Here is a 24,726-nt window from a genome sequence, read left to right on the forward strand (position 1 = left end):
GCACTGTTACATTTACTAGTGCTGTCCTAAGCTTCTCTCCCCGAGACTCTTTATAAACATGACAGCCCTCTAAAATTCAAAACTTCATCTTGTCCTGATACAGCAGTTAAATCTGGAATCAACCAGTATCACAGAAAAACTTCAGCCCTCCTGGCACTTCTTCAACAAAGGACGTGTTTGTACTATTGATTGTACTGCTGAAAATAATTTTGCTGTGTTGACAGGCATCACTCAGCACAGATTGTGATGAAAAGCTGAAAATTAGAAAGTTAAATGAACACCTGCAACAATTTTCCTGCCAATTTTCCAACAAAATAAATATTGAATTATTCTGATAAGTGGGTCAAATTCATCCCTGGTGTCATGGCCCTTTGAGGTTAACAGCGCTACGACAGGAATGAATTTGGCTCCTGTGTCTCTTTCACAGAGCAAATGCTTCACTGAACTTTTCAAACCCCCTGTGCCAACATTCATCTTCATTTAGAACCCATCTTTCCCTCTTTACTGAGCTTTTTGCAGCAAAGCCATAATTTTCCTATCAACTTGCAGTCAATTATGTTGACAGTTTGACATGAATATTGTACGTACACAAAAATAATTTGCAAAACAGCTTTTTCAATTGTTAGGCTTAACAGTCATTTCCATCATACATAATCTTCTTTGACGTGTATAATTCCACAAGCTATCCTTCCGGGAAGAATATGCATCCCTCTGTACCATAGCTGCTTGGATAGCATTTTACATACCTGTGGTGCTGCAGAGATTTTATGAAAAAGATACTATTATACAGCTTAGTTTTCATCCTGTTCTTTTTTTTTATTATTATTCTATTGCTAGCAGACAGCTGAGGGACACCTTATTTTCCTCTTGCAAAGCAAGCAAAAATTTTATTCTTTCAGTCTACAAGTGCTTACATAGCAAGAAATTCCTGTATGTCCCAGGAACCCCATGGAGAGTTAAGGCATCTTGGTTAGAATCCCCCCAACTCGTGCTTGGGCACATTCTGATACTCCAACAACAGAGAAGTGTGTAGCTGTGATGAAAAATTCTGGGGAACTGCTATGGAGAGCAACATTCCACTGGATTTCCTTATCCCTGTATTACAGCCTGCTCACACCTATGGATGTGCAGCTACCTCATTTAGTGAGAAGGGCTTCAGAAGGCACCCAGGAAGCACAAAGCAGACAACGAATTACTATATGCATGATTTCAAGCGTCATTGAGCCCCGTCTTCTGCACATTTGCCCTTTCAAACCTCAAAATAAAGACAAAGTTTCTGATTTTAAGTTTCGAGAAAGACCGCTTTACCAGCTTTCGGCATCCGGGTTGTGTTCTGTAGGTACTCCCCACTCTTATACAGATTCAAAACTCTCTCCAGCTGAGCAGCCGTCTCATCTATTCCCCAGTGAAGTTCTCCTTAAAAAGCACAGAAAAAGAACGAGTTAGATGCACCCGCATAGGACAAAACAAGGTTGCACTTGAATAAAGCCCTAAGCATCAGAGCCCAGAGGTGCCCTGCTCTGTGGCAGCGTTGTGACATGGACATTAAATCCCTGAGTTACTACAAATTGGGTTTGATACCTGGCATGAGCCAGGCATGTCGAAAGCCGGCTCATCCAGCTGGAACCGCAGGCCTGCGGGCAGAAAACACTGCGGTGAACTCCCCACAAGCGATGAGCTTTAGCTAATATAGGGAGCTCCAAAGGCTTTGCTTGTTAATTAGCTATAGCCCAGCATCATTAACTTCCCCCTTGAATGCACACAGTACAAGGTATAAAACCCCTAGAACAATGTAGCAAAACCCCTCAAATCAGACTTACAGGCACACACAATTTCTCTTTTCCCAAAGGCACTACCTTGGAAATTAGTAAGGATTAGGAACAAATACTTTACTCTGAGGGTGGTGAGACACTGCAAGAAGTTGCCCAAGGAATTTGTAGGCGCCCCTTCCCTGGAGGTGTTCAAGACCAGGCTGGATGGGGCTTTGAGCAACCTGGTCTAGTGGGAGGTGTCCCTGCCCACGGCAGGGGGGTAGGAAATAGGTGATCTTTAAGGTCCCTTCCAACCCAAACCGTTCTATGATTCTACGACCTTTGGTAATGTCACTTGCCTCTGGCTTCTGAGGTATGAAAGCACCACCACTACTACTGCCAATGGAGAAGTATCCTGTTTCTATCATTAAAATTCCCCTTGCCAGAGACGGAGGTTCCTCCAGATCCTGGAAGGAATTGCATTCTGATGCAGTTCACTCCAGTGCTGAGGTGTCAGGAGGAAGTAAATACCTCTGTGAAGCCCAGATAAAATCTCAAAATGGAATTCCTCTGGTATATGGGGCCATTCTTGCTTCCTCTGTATGGGGGAAGTTTTATCCTGAATAGAAAAACAATCTGGTTCTATTGCAGTGAACATAAAAGCAGCACCCCCCACATCCCAAATGTGATAGTCACAGTAAAAAAGAACATACTTGGCGTTATCATGCTTATTGTGATTACCTGTTGCATTGACTATCTTATCCAGTAACGGTCTCAGTGAGGATGGAGCACTGTGTGGAAGAAGATACGTGAAAAAAAACCTGCAATGGAAAAGTAACCCATATTGAAAAATTAAAAAAAAAAAAAAAAAAGAGTTTACAAATGTCTGGTAACTACTGAACAACATAAGAAATACAATTCCTATTGCTCATAAGCCATTGACCTATTCAGAAAATATAATTATATTCTATAGTCAAATAAATACATAGCGGATGCTATTCACGCAGCTGTCTGGTATACCTAGACCATACCGTTATATACAATGCTGCTGTGTAACTATGTGTAAATGTTCCATTAATATCGAAATTTGCTATGAAGCCCCATGGATTGTGATTATTTGCAAAGCTGTCTGTACTTTAACAAACTAAAAGGATGCTATCAACCCCAGAAGTCGTGGGGTTTTTTGAAGCCTTGAAAGTGCATAAATCAAATTTCTGCTCATTTCAAATAATTGACTATTATTTTCTTTTCTACAGTTTTCTCAGAATTTCAAATTAACTGTGAGGAGAAAGCTTTTTTCTATTGTTTTACTGCCACTGCAATTCAGAATGTCTTCTTTGCTCTCATCATTTATCTAAATTCAAGATGCATTCATGTACACATTCATTGACAAATGTATATTCTTCATTTTAACATTTTTAATTACAAAAGAAAGAACAGTATGCCTTTACCATCACTTGAAGTACACTTAGTTTTCACATTGTTCCTTTAAATTTCTATTACTCTGCCAAAATTACCCTGCTTTACATCTAACCTGCAAAGAAGATTTTTTTTTTAATATACAGAGACCACATTGTCAAACAGAAACCTCCAGGGACCCATGCTCAGGAGGGAGACTAGCAGGCGTCTTACATAAGCACAAATTAAAAAATTATGTTACCAACAGCAAAAATTGATCATAGACAGGTATTATTGAGCTGACATATTCCACTTACACAATATTTCCTTGAGATTGTAACACTCTTTTTCATCCCTTATAAATATTATAAACGTTATTTATATAAATAATATAGAATTATAATGTATAATATCAATACTAATTTTGTATTATTAATACATATAAATATATTTATTAAGGAGGATTAACCCCAGGTAGGTTTTCTTAGAGATGAGTATGAAACAGATAGTATAAATACATACAGAAATCTAAAGAGCAGCATAATGTTTGTAATGAATAATTTGTCTGGTAAATTTTACCTCACTGTTTTGGTTTAGAGATTATCAATAAGCAGAGTCTGACTGATTGTGAATAGTTCTTTGCAAAAATTCAGTAGCTGGCATTCTCTTTGCTAAACACTGGATGGATACAAGTCATGGAGGTTATTGTTTTTCCGTGGCTATATAAATATATGACTTGTTCTAACGCAAACACCCACATGTGAAATTCTGACATGTAGAGACACTGGCGCCTGCACAACTTAATTGCAGGAACATTTGTTATTCATCGATTCCAGGGCCAGTGGCATCCCTTGTGATCTGCATAACACAGATTGTCAGATCCTTTTACATTTGTTCCTACAGCTTTTTTTCCCCCCTCTTTTTTCTTTTTGAGAATAATCTGATCTTAATTTAAGAATTGACAATGATGGAGAATTCATCTCAGCCATTGGTTAATAATTCAAAATATTAATTATCCCTACTTTTAAAACTGTCCAGTGCTTTGAAAATTGTTCCTCCAAACATTTGGAGGAAAACCCATAGAGACACATTTGTGACAGAAGGTAACCATCTGAAAGTCAAGATGGGCCAGTTCTTGCATAGTAGAGTTTTTTCCAAAATGTTTTCTCTCCTTTAATTATTTACCTCATAAAGAAACCAGCGAGATAGGCTAATTACATGTTCAAGGCTAGGGCCTGCTATATTTTAAAATTACAAGGGGTTTATGCACGGTTTGACATATTGCTGCTTTTGACTTCAACCTAACAGCACCAACAGCCCTGTCCTGAGGGCAGTCTCCAACCCCATAGCAACAGGGTGCATGAAAATACGAATTTAGCCTATACCTAATGGCCTGAAGATTTAGCCTTCCAAGACAAGTGCACAGGGTCTGTTGCTGATGCCCTGGCACAGGCGGTCGCAGCCTGCTCTAGCACGGATCTGCTGTTGAACAAAAACCCGCTCTCTCTACCCAATAAAGCGAAAGCAGGGGCTGGAAATACTGGGGCACTGTGCGCGTTACACACCAGTGTGAGGTTCAAAGGCAATACTGAGAACTGTAATAGCAAAAAGACCGCTTCCTTCAGTGAGACCAGCAACCTGCCGCAAGCCCACCACACCGCAGACACGTCCCCACTTATGACCGAGATGGATGGGTGCCTACTAAAGGTTTCTGAGCCAGACCATTAAAACCATCTTAACCAAAAGCCAGCAAGCTAAGCAAGATCTTTAAGCCAAGCAAATGGAAACGGAAAATTTTGCAGGATAGACTAAAAACTGCGCTGCGCAACTGCAGATGGCTGTCATGTGGTGCAGCCCATTTCAGTGTGGTCAGCTAATGCAACACACATGCTGGTGAGCGCCCTGGGACCAAAGCAGAAGACTCTCTTTGGAGCAGCCTCTCCTCGCTGTGGTCTGGCAGGCAGTGAATGGCATGATACTTGAAAGGGAAGTCTGAGAAATGAGCACACCATGATGGCATTGCTTTTGAGATCCTCCATCCTCCTATCTCCATCAGACAAGGCGGCAGCCTGCCCCAGCAGCACCCGTCAGCCGGAGCGGCGGTGGCAGAGGAACGGCACTGAGCACTGGCTACCGGCTCCATCGAAAGCAGCAACACGGCTCCCCCAGCATCCCAGCCCAGCCCACCAAGAGCAGTGGCCAAGGGGGGAAGAGACGAGACCACAAACACAGAGCCATCACCCAGAAGGACCCTGCTGTAAAGCCAGAGAAACCTCTGTAATCAAATTTGGAAGACGGATGTGTTGGCCGAACACTTTCTTCAGCATGGCCTACTGGTCTGGTGTCACCTGTCAACTCCATGTTCCCTGTCACAGACACAGTGCTGCCGGGAGTGGAAGCAGCATCATAGAATCATAGAATTGTCTAGGTTGGAAGGGACCTTTAAGGTCATCAGCTCCAACCACCAACATAACACTGCCAAAACCACCACTAAAGCATACCCCTCAGCACCACGTCTACCCATCTTTTAAATACCTCCAGGGATGGCAATTCCACCACCTCCCTGGGCAGCCTGTTCCAATGTTTGGTAACGCTTTCAGTGAAGAAATTTTCCCTAATATCGAATCTAAACCTCCCCTGACACAACTTTCAGCCATTTCCTCTTGTCCTATTGCTTGTTACTTGGGAGAAGAAACCCAAGAGCCAGTGCCTCAGCGCCTGACCATGCAGAGGCCAGGGGCTGGGGGCAAGGAGAAAGGGAGCACCCCTTACTTCCACAGGTTTAGCATTACTCCCCAGATGGTCAGCGACTGAGGGGGCTCTTTGTGTCCCCTGAATCGTCTCAGCACAGAGCTAATGGGCCCCCACCTCCACAGGCACATTTGTTACACTCCTATGAAAATCTCTACTTGGGTGAAGAATTCAGTGGAATGAAACCAACATAAAATTAGACTATAAGTGGTGAATCACACTCGAAGCATGCAGAACATCTCCAAAGTTACAAATGCTATGTATTTTCACAAACAAAACAATTATTCATGGTCTCACTTACTCTTGGGTAACGGTTCTGAGACAATATGTACTGGTGGATGTGAGCTCCAAAGGATGCTGGAGACTTCTTGCCCACTCCTAATTCTTTTTCACCTTATCCGATCACGTACCTGTAGGCGTTGTAGAGATTCCTCTTCTCGTTCATACTCTGACACCGTCCCTCAACAGAACAGGGCAGGGTGAAGTTCCTTGCGGGGAATTCCATGAAGCAGTCACTGTTACTGGTGCAAGAACTCTCCTCGATGCTGGCATCATCCAGATCCGTCACCTTCAGTTCCCCGTCCACGATCACAAACTGCCGAGGGCGAAAATCCAGTAACGTCACGGAGCCCAGAGGAGAGTGAGCCAAATAATGCAGAAGTCGAACTAAGCTGAGACATATCTGGAATGCAAAAATGTGGGTACCTTGCATTATTTTCTCAGTACAAAGTATGTAAAGGAAGCCACTTTAGCTGAAGATATGTTCATAAATATATGACTTAATATAATCGTTGTAACTTATCCTCAGAACTGAATCCTGCAACTAAGGTATTTTTCATAGGATTAACATAGTTGATTGCAAAACCCTTAGAGACTTGAAACAAAAATAAGCTGCTTTACTAGTGCTTTCCCACACTATTCTTGAAGCAGGGCTCATTGTTGCTATTCTTACTTTTAATAGAAATAAAAGCATTAACTTTTAATAACACATTACGCACAGGCCTTGACCATGCAGCCTGATGCTGTTCTTTTACAAACTCCAGGTCTGAGAGTTTTGGCCTGACCGCCCTGCACCCACGCCTGGAGCTCCAACTGCAGACAGCGTCTGTGTTGCCTCCATACTGATCCTGCCTTTTGACTGCTCTTATATTATTTTTTTTCCCACTGGTTCCTCTAATGTTTGCTTTTTTCCAGGGGAGAAGGAAGCAAATTACCAGAAAGAGGAGCTTCACAGCTCCTCTGTAACTCTTTGTTGTGCCTCAGGGTAAGTTTATACGTCCATCTACCTTGGTGGGTCTACCTTGATGGACCTCGTGTGCCACTTGGAGGCTGGGGTGGGAGCTCTGCGCTGATGCTGCACTTTTCGATTGCAGGTTACAAACTTGAGTAACTATTACTAGACAGCAAACTCGATGAATGTTGAACTCGGCCCCCTTACCAAAGTACTGTTTTCAATCCTTGCATTCCTTTGGAGTCTATGTAACATATTAATGTAAATGTAGCATTAATATGAACACAGTTAAATACTGGAATTTTTATTCTATGTATTAAATTAATAACAGGTCTTATTCAGTCTAGCAAGCTTTTTATTGTTTACATATAATCTTTGGTTTTGGTTAAAATACACCGTTAAGGCCACATGCATTGAAGCAGTCAAACCCAAATTCAGTTCCAGAGCATAAATGGTATACCCAGGGGAGTACCTAAATGCATCCTTCATAAGAAAGCTGAGCATGTCTGAAGTTATCTCTCACAGACCCTTTGCCTGTGGGACATCAGGACTACTGTACAGTTCGATAATCATTTCCCTGCTTGACCAGAATAGAACATTTTTATCCTACTTACAGGATACCACAGTTCACGCGGAGATGCTTGTAGGCGTAGATGAACACAGGCCTGGTTATGGGACACCAGACCTGACCACACTTTCCTTCCTCTGGAAGGACACAGGACTCATGTATGTGACATCCTGCAATACACTGTATATAAAAAGCACATCCAGCCCAAACTAACCTATAACACGTGTATCTTCAATTGCCAGTGAACCTAGAATTTAGCTTGATTAAAAACACAGGTTGTCATCTGGAATTACTGCCTTTTCTCAAACTCCAAAAAGCCCCTGCTCCTGCACTGGGAACCTCTGTGACCAACCCTGACGGGATGCTGCCCTGCGTACCTGCTGCCAGGCCCTGCAGATGCCCCTCTACAACAAACTTTAAGCAAACACATGAAGGCTTTGCTCTGTATCATGCAATTCTGCAGAGCGCAGAGGTGTGGATCTGGAGAGCAAGCTTACTGCCAGGTCCCTCAACACAAGGGAATTATTATTTGTAGGAATAAGGTCAAATATTTACGCAGCCGTTTTCAGGACTGGACCACAAACAAGTCTCACCTATCAAGAAGATATGATTTTATTTTCTCCTCCTTTTCTGCATTAGCTGCATCCTAGACAAGCTAATGAGCATGTCATTATCTAAGATGTCATTACAGCAGGCACAGGAATGTTTCATCTTTAATTCCACCTCTGTGAATCAGCCCAGCACCTTCATCTAATTCTCCTTCATCTCCCTTTGCAATTGCTCGCTCAGAAATATCCATGCTGGAAGGAAACTTCCCTGTTTATTACCCATAATCGAATGTATCTCTTGGTCATTTACTTTGTAGGCAGTTGCTGTCACAGCCCATTATGTGCATTCCCTGGATGAGATGAGCCGAAGACAGGTCCCCTATTTCAGGAGCTGTGACGAGCACCTCTACCGCTTATCACGAGTGCACTTCTTTCAGGACAAGGGAGCTGAAGCTTAGTGCAGGGAACACACTTGCTCCATCTATATGAGTAAAATAAGCTCTGCCAGGGAACATTCCTGCGCACAGAAACTCAATCCCACAGGCATACTTGCTCGCACGGTCTCTGGCCCGGGTCTGACAGGGACAAGGCTGTTTTCCAGCACTGTCCCCAGGCACGATCCAGAAGGAAGCATGACCCAGGGACCATTTCTGGCCGGCACCCTGCGTGCAGCCAACCGGCCTTCCGAGAGGGTGAGAATTCACCCGTACGGACGTGGGCTGCACCTTGCTGGTTCGTCTCCGAGGTCAGTCGGGCACACTTTTAGTTTTCTGGTACAGATAGACCCGTGCAATCCACAGCCATTTAGACGAAGACTGCTGCTGCCTCGCAATGTCTTAGGGAGTGAGTTAACCTCAGCCGACCACACGTCCCAATATATACTGAGTGAGACAGCGCTGTCTTGATCAAAGCATTGCTGCAGTCTGGCTTCATTTTGGACAAATTAAGTGTGACCTTCGTGCTCCTGGTAGATTGCCAATGCGGTGGACAACCCAGGTTTGAGATTTGTGTACATTTATTTCACTCTTGCCCCAGTAAAAGACGAACCGAGCAGGAAGCAGTAGAAAAGAATTCTAAAACCAACCTACGATAAGGATCAGCAGAGAAATGTAACATCCTTCTATTGTTTAAATCCCAGTTGCAGAGCACAATGCTCAACGCCAAAAATCCTGGGCCTCGAGCTTTAACAAGAAATGTTTGAAGATATCATGTAAAAAGCACATAATTGGCTACAACTAGATAATATCGACGGCCAAAATAGCACAATATATGTTAAACACTGCAGAAAGGGAGAGCTAAATGTTGTTTCTAAACCAAGATGTAATCATATGCAAAGCAAATGTTTCATAAATGTGAATTGCACTGCGTAGTACATAACCCCTGCTTTGTGCTTCATGTTACTTTGTATTCATCACTCTCTTAAAAGTCCTTTTAAAACAGTTGTTACTCACTCGAAATCTGTCTTCCCAGGAAGTCTGTAAAAGCTGAATCATCTCTAAAGGCGAGCCTAGTTCAGTGATGGTCGTCAGTGTGTCTGGGATGTCATTGCTATCTTGGTAGCAATAGCCATAAAGCTGAAAAAAAAAATCACAACCAGGCAATATCAGTGTAATGTATCTTAGCATGCTTTTATATTTCTCCCTGGGTGTGAGAGGCAAAGTAAGCATTTCTTACAAGGCTCTGAGCTCTACACACTGTATTGCCTTGAAGTCACCCCCCAATAGCTTTTGTGTCCTCTCATTTGAGGAACACTCCCTTGAAACTCCCCAATTAGCCAGCAGAGTCTTCTGTGGGCACCATACAGCACAAGGCCAGTGAAGCACCTCCTGCATACCCTTCTGTACAGGATCTTACCTCAACAAATGCTTAAGAGAAAAAAAAATTAAAATTAAAATACCCAGAAACAGAATTCTATCTGAGGAAAAATAGTTTAGGCTATGCAATACTTGGCTAAATAAGACTGACTTTCTGCTTAAAAGACATCACAAAATAGCTTTTAATGACATTTCCCATAGGACTATTGTTTGTGCATTGAGTGGCAATGTGTATTTCAATGACACAGTAACTTGAAAAGCAGTTGAAATGCCAAAACTTATCTTTTCCCAGCCAGACATTGCCTCTTGCTATACTTGATGGACTTTTGTGTGCAGTACTGTTAAAGAGGGACAACTACTCCAAAACATTAACTGCCAGTAGCTTCTTCAATTTAAAAGCATTTAAATGGCAATTTCGGCTACACTCCAGCTCCTTCTTGTATTTGCTTTCCAAGGACATTTGAATGATTAATTTTCACTTGCACAAATAATTGCACAAGAAGAATATTTAAAGACTGTGGAGAAGAGATGTCTTGCTTTATATGGAGCGGGACAACGTCTGTCAGGGCTGGGGGACAGGCTTTTACAAACTCCCTGCCAAGCCCTGGCAGAGAGGCAGTTAAATGAGCCTGATAAGGATCCGATTGCAACTTTCCAGCCAGAACAGCATGCACATGAAATAAAATTAAATGTAATCTCTGCCCCCAGTCAAATAAACCATACAGTAAAAGGATCTGTGTGAAAATGCAGCATTAAAAAAATGCCCTGCTGCTATTCCTCTACTGCCTTGCCCTGAGTAATTTGACTTTTTAAGAAAGCTCAGGAAGACAGTGAGCATGTCCTTGGAGCTCAGGGGACTTGGATATGGCCCTGCAGAAGAAGCCAGGCTCGTGCAGCGTAATTCAGCAGGAACACAGAGAGCCAGACTGGCAAGTGCCATCGCTGGAGGGAGCGGTGCAAGGCTGAAGACAACCGCTGTGAGCAGATTGGAGTATCAAGCATGTTCTTACAGCTTGTGACCCTCCCAGACAGAAAAGCAAAGACAAGGCTAAAAGTCAGCAAATATGGGATTTGTTACGAACCGTTCTGCTAGCTCTGACTGTAGCTGTCTACATTTAAACAAAAAAAAAGGGTGCCAAAAAATGTAAAAGAAGTAAACAATTTTTCTTTTTGGTGTAAAAATGGCGCTGTATTTCAAAACAGCTGCTTAGACACGGACATTAACCTAAACAAAAAAAAGAGCTAGGAGATTTTATTTTAAAACATGCTGAAAAGATTTTGGCACCAATGCACAACAGAGAATTTGTGCTAAATGCTGATATGAACATTCGAAACAGGAAAAGGGACCTTTCTCTTTACTGCCACAACCATGACGAAGATTTCAACAGCAATCATTTCTTACTCCAGAGCCAGTCACACCGCACTTGGGTTTGTTCCTTATCCTCTGGGACACCATTTTTGTGCAGCTTTTTGACAGGAGTTAAATCTCCATGTGCTGCAAACTGTCTTAGAGTAACACATCAGCACAATTCTGTTAAAGCCTTCTGAACTAACAAAACATGAAATGAAATTAAAATATTTACCACAAGAGACAAGACGGATTCTGCAGTTCTTACTAGGTATTTCACGTGTCTCTGGTGTAGGGGCAGACTAAGAAGGCAGGATGAAGCTCAGTAGGTTTGAAAACCTTCACTTCCGAGTGTCAAAATCTAACATCTGTTTCTGCATCATCTGCAGAGCTCAGCTCTTGTCTTCAGCACAGTAATACTATCCTTTGGGTAAAAAGCCATAAGGGAAATTAGCGAGCAACCCAGACTGGGAAATGGCGGTATCACAATAACTGTTGGGTCACAGTAACACTGAATACAAAAAAAAAGATACCAGTCTTCATTAGACATTCTCAACGCTTGTGAAAACCGTTCCAGGAATAGAAATTCAGACGACAAACAACAATTATATATTCGTTTGATTATTAAAACATAACACACACATATCTGTACACACAAAATACTGAGAAATTAGTCTTAACTCTTTATGTGCATGTGAACACATAAGTAGAAATTAATTACAGTATCTATTTCTGTCTATTTTATCTCAACCCATGAATGCCAACAGTAATAATAATGATTTAGTTTTGCTCTCAGAGAGCCGGAACTTTGCTCCTAAGTAATTCTTTCCTTTTAGTATCCAATTTTTACCTTGGCAAAAGTCTTCACTGCCTGAGTATCTGACTATTCGGTGTATATTTTACTATATTAATACACATTTAATCACTTCAGTCATTGTAGAAGCTTAAATGACCTGATCCAGTTTTGGTGTCATACTAAATTGCTCTTTATTCTCACAAGAAAATTTTATTGCACGAGTACTGCCGAACTTAATCAATCTTACAAGCTGAAAAACACAGTACTGAGCAAGTTAGTGTAGATCTAACTCAAAAAATATATAATCTAACCTGAGCTCTTTATTGCTTTTACTTAAGTGAAACTTCTCCAGATGCAGCATTATTACATAATTATATAGAGTTATAAAAGCACAGAAGTCTGAGATATAAAGGATTTATTGGGCCACATTTATACTTTTCTAAATGAACTCCTGAAACTAAATGCAAAAACGCACATGTAATTACATGGCCGTATTTGTATGTGCAATTACCATGATTACAAACTGGGCAAGTCCCAACAGCCAGTTAAGCATCTAAAATGATTACATTCATCCTCTCCTGATGAACCACCACCCAGCATACAGATGTTACAAAATACAGAGTATATACAGACGCAAAATATTCCAAGACAGTAATTCTTGGGCCTTTTGCTTAAGAAGCTGACTTATTAAGACACGGAAACAAGTAGAGAGGTATTGCCCAAAATACTTTTTTTTCCCCCCTTTCCTTTTCATTTTTGTCCAATCCATTTTAAGGTCTGAAATGAGACAAAATGGTTTGTATTCCCAGACGGTGAAGTAAGAAACAGATAGCTGGATGCACACAATAAAAAGAAAAATAACCACATGGGGAAACTGAACATAGCTGGAAGCAAAAGATGAGCCAAAATATCTCCTCTATCTGCAATTCTATTAGGTTAGACATCATTCTCAGCGTTGCAAAGCTACACTTTAGATATATGCAAGAGTGATGGTTTTCATACGCCTTTTCAGCATGGTTCCAATTAAATGAATGGAAAGAAATACAATCCCACATCTTTTTGCTATCTCAAGTCACTGCATTTAAACGCCACCCCAACATTGTGTAGAATCTAATAGCAACCAGTCACAATATTGGGATGCCTTTCTGTCTGTTTAGAAAAACGTATGCCAGATACGAAATGTTGACCTGTTCTCACATCGTGTGCTGTAATTCATTTTGAGTTTACTGAATCCTTCCCTCACTGTTTGGATTTTCTCAGTCATAAAGGCTCGGTCCTGCGTTAGTCCTTGTGCACCCAAAACTCCCACTGACTTGGATAGTTTTTTAGCACGCTGGGCATCCAGGGTCAGCCCCTGCAAAGTCATATTGCTTCACTGGAGCCCATGTCCCTACAGCCGGTCAGTTCACCTCCCTTTACAATTCCCTTTTACTACAAATGATGGGGACAGAGGTGCCCCTTTCAGAGGAGCTGGGGTGGGGTGGGGGGGGAGGCAAAGGCAGAGGTCAGCCCCTACACAAAAGCTGACAAGCTTACTGAATAAAAACACAAAATAAAGGAGCTTATTAAGCTGTCATCAGCAGAGTAAGTCCATGCAAACAGCAGGCCCTCCTGCATTGGCGTAGGCACCCTAACTGGATTTTCAGAAAAATAAATGTCAAGCCAGACCCTCTGCCGAAGAGTTGCATTTCATTTATAGAGATGGGTCAGTCAGGAAGGGTAGGACCAGCCACCTTCTCTGACCGGGGTTGTGGCCACCTTCCCTGCATGGGGCTGTGGTGGCCGGGCTCTGCCAGGCTGCGGGAGAATCGCCGCCCCGGCTGCTGCAGGACAAAACTCCCCCACACAGATCATGCCACGTCCCTAAAAATTACAGCACGTTGCGAATCCTTTTCTTTGCCTTGCTAGTTTTTGGCCCTTTAGATTTCCTCTACAATCACAAAAGCTGGCAATTTCCCCCTTTTTTCTTTAATGAACATGAGATTTTCCAGGAACGAGAACTTCGAGAGCACCGTTACCAGACTATTGTAAGTGACAGGCTCAACTGCATCACACCAGAAGTAATTTCTAGAAACCTAATTCTCTTCTCTTTTAATTTGGACTTGCCCAAACTTACTACAGTAAGGCCTAACTGCTCCCCACGATAGAAAAAAAAAAAACCACTCACTTTTATGAAAAGCAACAGTAGTCAACACTTGCCACAGCTTTTAATTTCAAAAATACGTGAATACAGGGTTACTTAATCAAAACGGGTTGTGCTGAGACTGTATTTTGTAGTGACTTGGTGCCCAGGGGAAATAAAAAACTCCCACTGACATTGGTAGCCATTTGATGAGCCATTTGTTTGAGCTGCTACATGTCAAAACCAGAGCAGCATAATTTAGAAGCTCTTGCTACTTTATTGTTATCAAAATGAACGTAGTATTTTACATGCAACCAGTCTTGGATTCACCTTTCATTCCTGGAGCACTGGGACAATCCCTGCGAGACCAGGACCATTCAGCGCTGCCCGACACAGCTATGATTTACCAATACATGATGTGAGACATGTATGTCACTCTAAGATCTAGTCATTCCTTGGGTTTTAAATACTTCCCTTCATTACTGATGGTACATAAATATATAAATATACGCACAAGCACATATATATGTATTTGTGTATGTATGACATATATATGTGTATGTTTCTATATACAATATATACACACAATATTTGTATCTATATTTTAATGTTTTTAATATAAATAAATACATTTTTATTTTTTTTTATATTGCCACAGCTACCCAGCCCAAAAGCTTCTGCAAACCTGTAACATGCATCTCCCTGGAAAAAGGATAGGTTCCCTGAAAGGCCTAAACTAAATAAAGGTTGATTCAATGTCAGCCTTCCTGCTACAGGATATATAGAGATGATGCATGAGAAGTGAATTGATTCTCCTCATTGAAATCCAGCAATCAAGCCCTGCCAAGTGCTGAGCTTCATTGGGAAAAGACTTTCATACAGGGCATCCCCAACACCACTCAGAACCTTTCAAGAACGGGACGAAAACTGCGCGTTGAAAGCTATCCTCTGCTGCTAGATACTGGAACCAACAGCAAGCAGCAAGTAATTCAAATATTAAGCTCTAAATTCACAGCTCTGCCTCGGCTTTTATTTATAAATGCATTATTATGATTAGCACTAAACTCCGGTAGAGCTAGAAGGGACAAGAATCTCATATCTGGCACTGTTACTAAACATGGAAGTTCATTAATAGAAAAATTAGTGCGTATTATTTAGAAACACACACATATGTATATCTAACCATATCTGTCGGTATATCCACAGAGGTCCACAGATACATATAAAATATATGAAGGTATGTGTGTGTATACATATATACCTGCTGTTCTGACACATATTACGTTGGCTATAATCTTATGGTTTAGTAACGTTATCTCCCTTTTACTCTCCCTGCTTTCCTTTTACTCTGAAGTGGAAAATTCTTCTACTAGAAACATTTACAGCACTTTGAATTTGCATTGCACTGCACAAGCTCAAGGCCCAACCCTGCAAATATTTAGTCACACAAGTAGCCTACTCTTGTAAAGCCTCCCAGTGAAGACAAATAGATCACTCATACAACTAGGATTTCAATGGAAAAGGGCTGATATCAGTGCAGGCACAGTTCATTATCTTGTAAATAGCCAGACCAGAAGCTCCTCTGACCTCCATCCACAGGACTGCATTCAGTTCCACCACACCGCCAGATTAACCCTTCGTCATGATGGGATTTTGCACTACAGAACTATCAAATAACCTCTGTGCATCGCATGTTTGGAAAAGCTTGACTTGCGTTCATTAGACCCATCTGTATCACTCTTCTTTCTTAGGTATCTGAGCCTTAGTACTGTGTACTTTATCATGGAGAGCTTTAAAATAAGCTTGGAGTCTATCTGCAGCCACATAGTCCAAGAAAAAAAGCAACTCTTTCCAAACTATGTTGTTCCAAATTTGTCCTAAAACAATATAAAATATCCATGTTTGGTGTCTACTACCTAAACTGAGTGGTTCAGCTGAGTGTCACAAAAAATAACAACTCCTTTAAAATTAGTCTAGAGTCAATATTAGTATTAGCATAGTGCCTGTGAGAACTTGTTCTTGTCAAGTTTTTCAGGGCCGTCGCAGAAATGAAAAATTGCAATGGGAGTTAGATGCCACAAGGCACCTACCTGCACCATCAGATGACTGTGTTGGCACAAAAATCCATAAAAAAGACCTTTAAAAAAACCCAGCTTGTGTATCTGACACAGATACTTCATAAACCAGGGCTACAACACTTCTAAGTGTGGGCCAGCTCACGCCTGAGCCCACCAATGCTCTCTGTGTCTATGCAGTGAGCAGAGGGGCAGAGCTCTGCCAGCCCTGGTGTGCCCTTCCAGGGGTCATCTCCTGCCTCCTTGGCTTGGCTTGCCACCACAGCCCCACCAGCCCTTCCCCAAAATACGGCTGCAATGAGAAGACAGAGCGTGTACGAAAGGGCCACAACCATCCATTGTAAGGACAGGATATGAGAGGCTAAGATGGGATAATTTCAGTTGGAAGGGACCTACAAGAATCATCTAGTTCAACTGCCTGACCACTTTAGGGCTCACCAAAAGTTCAAGCATGTTATTAAGGGCATTGAACAACCACCTCTTAAACACTGACAGGCTTGGGGCATCAGCCACCTCTCTAGGAAGCCTGTTCCAGTGTTTGACCACCCTCTCAGTAAAGAAGTGCTTCCTGCTGTCCAGTCTAAACCTCCCCGGTGCAACTGTGAACCATTCCCACATGTCCTATCACTGGCTACCAGGGAGAAGAGCTTTCCCTAGCTACTCCACATTTGGACTGGGGGGGGGGACAGGGCAGGGAGTGAAAAGACAAACTGTAAAAAACACATGCTTTCTGTTGCACTTCTGCCCTGGTCATAACTAATTTCCAGGCCAGGATATTCACAGGGTGGAGCGGCCTTGCTCCCCTTGTCACTGTTGCTCCTATGAAAAAAGGCAAGCAGCAAGGGAGAACTTGATGGTACCCACAGCAACCCATGGTGACCAGTGATCTCCCCGAGCTGCTGCACAGAAGGAGCAACGCTGGGCTCCCCTGAAGGAAACTGAATGAGGTTGCAAGTCATCAGCTCCCATAAAGGAGGCAGAAATTCAAACCAGAGTCTTCTGGAATGATTTACATGGCACATAAAACTGAGAAGCAATCACAGAAATCATTCAACAAATGATTGGGATTAGTTTTATGAATGCTGCTCTCAAAAGGACGGACGATGTAGCCCCGTTAACTTATGTGATGGCACGTGCCTTATGGAAAACTGTTCCTGCCAACAGCTTTGCAAGTTCAACACCCTCTGCCATCCCATGCAAATCAATGGGATAAAACGTTATTCGGTGACTTCAGGATCAAGACTATAGCTTGCCTTCCAGTGACATGAACGGTTAGAGTTGGTTTGCAATTGTATCAGCTCTGTGCTTCCAGCAGCTCTGGAGTTCTTGTTAACAGATCCTTTCTTCACTCTTAAAAGTGCAGGATAACATCTGGGCCTTTTGGGAAGCAGTCTCGCAATAAAGAAGCACTTTGTGTAATTCTTCTTTCCTCGCCAAACCGCATCTGTCTGCTCTCTCTGCCCTTCACCACTCCACCCCAAGCTCCTTGGGGCTGTGGGGACATCTGTTAGCAGCAGCGAGCTGTCTCCACCGAGCCATCAGTAGGTGGCACTGCCTGCTTTTTTCTCTCCACCCACATAAATGTCCAGTGCTGACCCCCTGAATCGGCCACCACTAACAATTTTGAAGGATGCCCAAGTGACTTAGATTCCTCGTCTCCTGCAAGGTACATCTACAGCAATGCCAAGCAGTGACCAGGACAAAGACGCAGCTCCATCTCTGCTCGCTGGGCAGCTGCGATGTCAGCTTTACCAGAGGAAGGAGGTGGCCAGCGAGTGGTGCAAATCTCTCTTGCTGCCTCTTCAGGATTTGGCAGGCTCATCTGCCCGGGACCATAAGTTCCTCTGATCCTAATGCCAGTTAAACAGATGGTGTCAGTCTGGTCTTGCGCCATGTGTGGTGGCCTCATTCATCTTTAGCCAACCTGTCCCAAGAGCAGCTCAACTGAGCTACTTCAGAAAAGCATTGAAAAAATTCCCAGTCTAAAAGGTCCCTCCTGCTTGCAGCAATCCCCTACGGATGACTGCATGCGGGACACATGTCAAACCCCAGCCAGCCCCAGCCCCAGCCTGGAAGGTTAATTCTCATTAAGTGCTTCGTTTTGAAAGGCTTGCTTCCAAGAGCTGTGAACCTCTGCTGGGGTTCTCCAAAATTCAGAATGACAAACTCTCCGTGTAGTCACCCTCCAGCTGGTATCAGCAATCACAGCACTCTTCTCAGGCCAGCCATTCCCAAAGTTGTCATGGTCACACTCCAGCCAACTGCGGATCAAGGCTTGTTGCTGGGAATCCTGCACCATTGCCACCACAAAGGGGATTCAATGCCCACCTGCTGGCAACAGGGAAGAGATCCCTGAGTAGCTGTTTCCACCATGGCTTGATCTCCCCTTCCTTCTCCCTTTCCTCCCCCTCCCCCCACTTTCTGTGAAAACAACAGTGGATTCATGCAAGAAGGATGGGGAAGGACCAGACCTTCAAGAGTCATACACTCCCTACAAAAATGTGTTTGCACTGGAAATTAATTGTATATTGACTTTCTTCAGACTTGGAAAGACTGTCTACTTCCACTTGGAATCAGCAAACTGCATACAAAGCTTTATTATTTTAATTCTCACATTAGAATTAAAACTGCCCTATCCTGCTGGCTATGCATATGTATAGGAAAAGCATCAGGGTAAAATGTCTGTTAATTATCACATGTAAAGAAAAGAAAATCTCATTTAAAAATCGGTATTTAAAAATATCATGACCGGCTAGCACATCTTAAATCGACTGAACTTGTCAACAGCAAGTGATGTATTACTTTCAGTACTATTTTAATCAATGAATTTTCTAAGTGATATATATTGTCTCTGTAATCGTGACCATTTAAAATAAATAAAAAAAAATATACTAGTGCTAACTGAACCAATTCCCATAGAAACTGCTTTGACATCATACCTCGGATGGTGACTTTTTTTAGCGTTGATGCCATCCCAATATTTCATCCGCATGTTTTAACTCTACACTAAAGCTAAATAAGCCAAGTGAAACGACCTTGTCTGGGCAGTCAGCAAACCAGTGGCTCTGCTAGCAGCTGGTGTCTTCCACTGGCTTCAGACAAAGCCAACCCTTTTCCTTGAGCTTTTGTGTTTGTTTTTAAGAAAGCGGTAGCTCCTTCTTAAATGAATCATTGTGAACTCACACTAGAAGTGCTGATAAATAGCTGTCACAGAAATAAGCTTGCGATTTTCCAAAGGTCTGCACTCCCAAACCTTCCCTCCCCTCTCTTCAGCTTCAGCAATGCAAAGGAAGAAAGAATGCCTCCAAAGAGCCGCTTATGCCCATGAATGGCAACACCCTTAAGTCTGATACTCCAGGGCTATAATTACATTATTACAGTAAATCAAACATTGCCTTTGTGTCTTTACAATCGCGCTCATTGTTTGAAATTAACTGCAAATGGTTTGATTTTCTTTTCTTCCTCAAATACGGGCAGGAAGGAATTAAAGCACACTAAATCATCTTCCCCACTAAAATGCACGGAAAGCCGGGATTCAGACAGCAGCATTTGAACTGTGCAAGAAAAGAAACCGCAGCACGGAGGGAAAGGAAGAGATCAGGCACCGCGTTTGACACAGAGCGACTGCAAAGCAATTAGCGGGCCGCTAAATCCTCTGTTACAATAAATCAGTGACCCAGTTCCTCCTCTTCCCCAGTGCCCTTCATTATAAAATCAACTTTAATGAACTACCCTCTCTTCCCCACTCCAAAGCAAATACATTTCCACCGCAGTCTGCACCTGCCCTTCCCAGCGGCTGCCGCCCCAGGGAACCTCGGGCAGCCGAGGGCGAGCAGCGGGGGCAAGGGGGGCGATGGCACTCCATCGGGCATACCAGTGATGGGCAGAGCACAGAAATGAAAATACGAAGGCGAGCTGCCCTTGCCTCAGCGCTGGCTAATGCGAAACCACTCTCCCTCTTGCCGGTTTTCCACGTTTCTTTTGATAGACTTGATTCGCCACATCTGCCGGAGTTGACACATCTGGCTCCTTCCCCAGGCGGAGGGCACGGTGGATATGTCAACATGTTGTCTGAAGGCGGTGGTACTTTCTGGAAAGAGCTCTTTTCCCCTCTATCGTATATTGTACAATAATCAAGTCTTTTAAAAGGATGGCTAACAAAAAAAAAAAAAAAAAAAAGGAGGAAAAAAAAAAAGCTGATTTTGACAAGAGACAGGCCAGAATGGGAACTGCTGAGACAGTAAAGAACAAGCCTGTTATCTTACAAACTACACTTCAGGCTGTCAGCTGCCAGAGATTTACAGGAAAAACCCCTTTCCTAGAACTGAACCTACACGGAACTCTTATTTCCAGCAAAAGAAAGCTCATGAACGCATTCACCCCGAGTAGCCCCTGACCGACGCCGAGGCAGCTCCAGGGCGGCCGGGCGTGGGGGAGAACCGGATCGGGCATCCCGGGGGAGAACCGGGCATTCCGGGGGAGACCGGCTGCCGCCGCCGCGCCCTCCCCTGCCCACAGCGGCTCGGCACCGTCCGTGGATGGGTCGCCGGGTGCCGGGGCTGCTTCTCCTTCCCCTCCTCCCTCCCCCGCGGCGTGCGGAGGAAGACCTCCCGCTGTCCTCAAGCAGCTCCGGTCGGTCCCCAGCGGGTGCCAGCGGTCCTGCCAGCCGGGTGGCGCTGGCAGGTGGCAGCGCGGGTGGGTAAAGCATCGCCCCAAACCCGCACGGCTCCCCCTTTCCAGCCCCTAGCCGGGGCACTCCCCCAGCACGGCAGGGTGGCAGGAGGGTGGCATGTCCTTCGAGCTATTTATAGCAGCCGGCTCGTACTTGGGTATGTCGGGAGCCGCCGGTGGGGAGGGGAAGGAGCAAAGAAGAGGTAAGGAGGAAAGGCAGAAAAACTCCCGGGCTTTGCTGGCCAGGTAGATGTTACGTGTTGGCCGTGGCATCTGTAGGCAGTGTGGGTCCTACTGCTCCAATGGAAGCTGCAGCGCCTGTCAAAAGCCAGAAGAGAGGGGAAGAGATTTTGAACTGATTTCCTCTCCCTAGGCCACAAACCCTGGACAGTGATTTCTAAGCCCTGGGCCAGCTGCCACTGGACAAAAAAAAAAAACAACAAAAACAACAAAACACAAAACCTAAACTAAAAACCATTCTGGAAGTCGATAGATCCTGTCCCCTTTGAGATTTTAACAGAGACATAATCCATAAATTGCACGTTGCTCACTAGTGCCCGTTTTCTGCACTGGTTTTACAACTCCAGTGTGGCACCAGAGACCCACTCCTGGCCCATACGGCTGCCCCGAACCCTGCCTAGGTAAAGCTTGTCAGGTCGATTTTTATAATCTCCTTTCAAGGTAATGTCTCGTCAAACGTTTATCCCTCACTCATGCTGCAGTAACCTCGCCCTGTGCGTCCCTAGAATGAAATATGTTAAACAAAAAGGTGGGTGATGTGCGGGCACTCGGGGCTCTTCTGATCCCAGCCAGGCAGCGCTGCCAGGGGCTGATGGTGGCGCAGGACAGACAAAAGAAAATAGGATGACAACATCGCGACGAAACTGAAAACATGTTTCTGATTTAAGCGTAATCTATTTTTAAATTGGGTGGCATGTAAATATGAAGTCCTAATTAACACGCGGCGTATTTGCCCATGAGAGCATTTCCCCGGCACGGCGGCTGGGCGTGTTTCTCCTCCCCGGCTGCTCCAGCCCCCGGCCCTCCTCGCCAAGGGACACCCCACATCTCCCCTTCGCTTCCCCCTCCAGACCCCACCTGACCCCACGAAACGGAGGAGTGAATGAGGGCGGCTCCTCCAAGGCTCGCTGCGGAGGGAGCGGCGCTGCGAGCAGCTTTCGGCCGCCCGGGCAGCCCGGGGCGGGGGGACCCGCTGCCCACACACGCAGAAGCACCGCGGCGGCTGCCGGGGACCCTTCACAGACGCAGATGCGGCCCCCTTCCATTTTGTGAGGAGGACGAGCTAGTTACAAATTAATCTTTCCAGAGCAGAAAACTACACACGAGTAACACGGGGAAGAAACACGAGTGCCTACCGAAACGACTCGCAACTTCAGAAAGCACACACTTCACGCTCAACCTGGCCAGCTCGCTTCCACAGCCCAAGAAAAACAACCTGGGGGGGGGGGAGAATATCCCCTCCGCGTTTACAACTGTAGGGTGTATTTCCTGCTGTCAACTCAATCAGTAACGATGGCTGCACCCAAGCACGGGTTTCCCAACAATAATTCATCACAGCAACAGAGGAGCATCCTTCCTAGGAGTACAGGTCTTTGTAGTTTGCTACATGTTGCTCTCCTTATGTATTACAGTGAGACCTGGCACCGCTGAGGAAATAATATGGAAACAGGAAGGAAGGAAGGAAGGTTGGTGAATATCTATTTTGTTGTCGTAGATAAATCATGACTGCCCTTTCTTTGAACAGTATATGAAACTCGAGAGCTTTGATCGTTGGGATCTGAAGTTCTCGTGGGGGAGCTGGTACTCCTGCTGCTGCTGCTGCTGCAGAAACACAAAACTCCTTTACTCCATTCAGTTCAAAAAGCACCTACTGTGAGGCCGTCTGGTCCAACGTTCATTTTTTTATTCTACTGCAACGCTCGCGCTATGCGAAACGCAATAGGAATTTCCATACCAGCATTTACATCCAAATGGACCCGTTGAGATTCATGCTGATGTGTAACAGTCCTACTATGCAGCCCTTCTGGCAAGTGCGGCGGTGCCGGCGCAGTGACTAACACAAGGCGAACACCCGGCCCGTCCCAGCCGGTGACTCCGTCGCCGCAGAGGCTGCCCGGGGTGCCCCCTCTGCCCCCTGCTCTCCAGCGGCTTGCACCCAGGACGGCCTTTATTTCCTACGTTTCGGGAGCGCTTCTTAATCTCCGAGTCCTCCCTCAGCCCTCTCCCCCTTCCTCACCTCAGTATCATTCATGAGGAAGAGCGCACGCCGCAAGGCCGGCCGTGGCGGCAGGACGCCGCGGGGGGGTTGCGGCTAGCCCCGCACCGGGCACCTTTTCCCGGCCCTGCACGCCCCGCGGGGGCGAATCCCTTCCCGGCGGGGGCCGAGCACCGCTGACGGTACGCGGCTGCCGGCGGAAAACGCCCATCGACGGGCCTCCCGCCGACCCGCGATGGGGAGGAGAAGCGCGCGGACCTCCGTCCCCGCAGCGGCGGCTCCCCACGGACCGTGGGGGGTAAACCGCGGGGGCTCCGCGGCGCGGCCCCCCACCCGCTCACGCCGGCGGCGCCCACAGGTCGCCCGCGGCGGGGCCGAGCAATCGGCGGAGGACCGGCGGAACCCAACCCGCTCCGCGGGGCTCCGCGGCCACCCGCGTACCCACCTGCAGGACGTTGGCGTGGCGCAGCCGCTGCAGCAGGATCATCTCCTTGACGATCTTGTAGGCGGCCAGGCGGTAGCAGTCCCCCAGGGCGGCGAACTGCTGCACGCAGTGGGCGATGTCGTGCCCGCCGAAATCCACCGCCTTCAGCGCCACGGCCAGCGTGCGGTTGAGGACCGCCTTGTAGACCGCCTTGGTGTACCCCGAGCCCAGGTACTGCACGCCGCTGACATTGCGGATGTCGCCACAGCCCAGCAGCGGCGGCTCCAGCGACAGCTCGGCCGAGGCGCCGGCCCACGGCCCCGCCGCCGCTCGGCCCCGCGGCTGCTCCGCCGAGGTGCGCGGCGGCGCCAGGTCCATCAGGCGCCGCTCCCGGGGCCGCAGCGGCCGCCGTCCCGCCGCCGCCGCCGCCCGGTGCTGCCGGTAGCGCAGCACCTCCTCGTAGCGTTCGCGGATCTGCCGTGCCAGGGCGGCCCGGCCGCCGCCGCCCTCCTCCTCCGGCAGGCGGAGGGGGGCGCCGGGCGGGGAGGGGGGAGCCCCGTCGCGGGGCGGCGGCGGCGGGTGCTCGGAGCCGGGGACGAAGAGGAGGTTGAGGAGGGTGCCCAGGAGGAAGGCGAGGCAGCAGCCGGCCGCCACCGCCGTCTTCCTGCGCCTCATCGCCACTTCGCTGCCGGCTCGTCCAGCCTTTCGGGCTTCTCTCCTCTCGCCCCTTCCCCGGGAACCAGCTCTGAGCTGATTTTTTTTTTTTTTCCCCCTCTTTTTTTTTTTTCCCTCCGGGCTGTGCCGGCGGCAGAGCGGACCCGGGCGCTCAGCCGGAGCTCAGCCCCTTACGGCGCGCCCGCATGACACTTGCCTCCCTGCTTTTAAGCCTCTGAAGCACTTATTATTAGCGGGACGCGGAGGAGGGCGGGGGGGGAGGGGGGGGCGAAGCGGGGGATCCCCGGCTCGCTGCCCCCGCCGACGCGCACTGATTGA

At 45.9% G+C, this 24,726-nt stretch overlaps 1 protein-coding gene across 1 annotated transcript in view; it reads right to left on the minus strand.

Moving 5' to 3' along the window:
• The window catches only part of PKDCC (protein kinase domain containing, cytoplasmic), a 37,906-nt gene extending 13,498 nt beyond the window's left edge, over positions 1–24,408 (minus strand). Inside the window, exons 1-5 of the mRNA XM_074168624.1 lie at positions 23,755–24,408; positions 9,699–9,821; positions 6,311–6,582; positions 2,493–2,572; positions 1,309–1,416 (exon numbers count right to left, since the gene is read on the minus strand). Of these exons, the coding sequence (XP_074024725.1) occupies positions 1,309–1,416; positions 2,493–2,572; positions 6,311–6,582; positions 9,699–9,821; positions 23,755–24,408 (1,237 nt within the window). The remainder of the gene's footprint in view (positions 1–1,308; positions 1,417–2,492; positions 2,573–6,310; positions 6,583–9,698; positions 9,822–23,754) is intronic.
• Between the last annotated feature and the right edge of the window lie 318 nt (positions 24,409–24,726).

The sequence above is a fragment of the Numenius arquata genome, chromosome 2, assembly GCF_964106895.1.
Source record: "Numenius arquata chromosome 2, bNumArq3.hap1.1, whole genome shotgun sequence".
NCBI lineage: Eukaryota > Metazoa > Chordata > Aves > Charadriiformes > Scolopacidae > Numenius > Numenius arquata.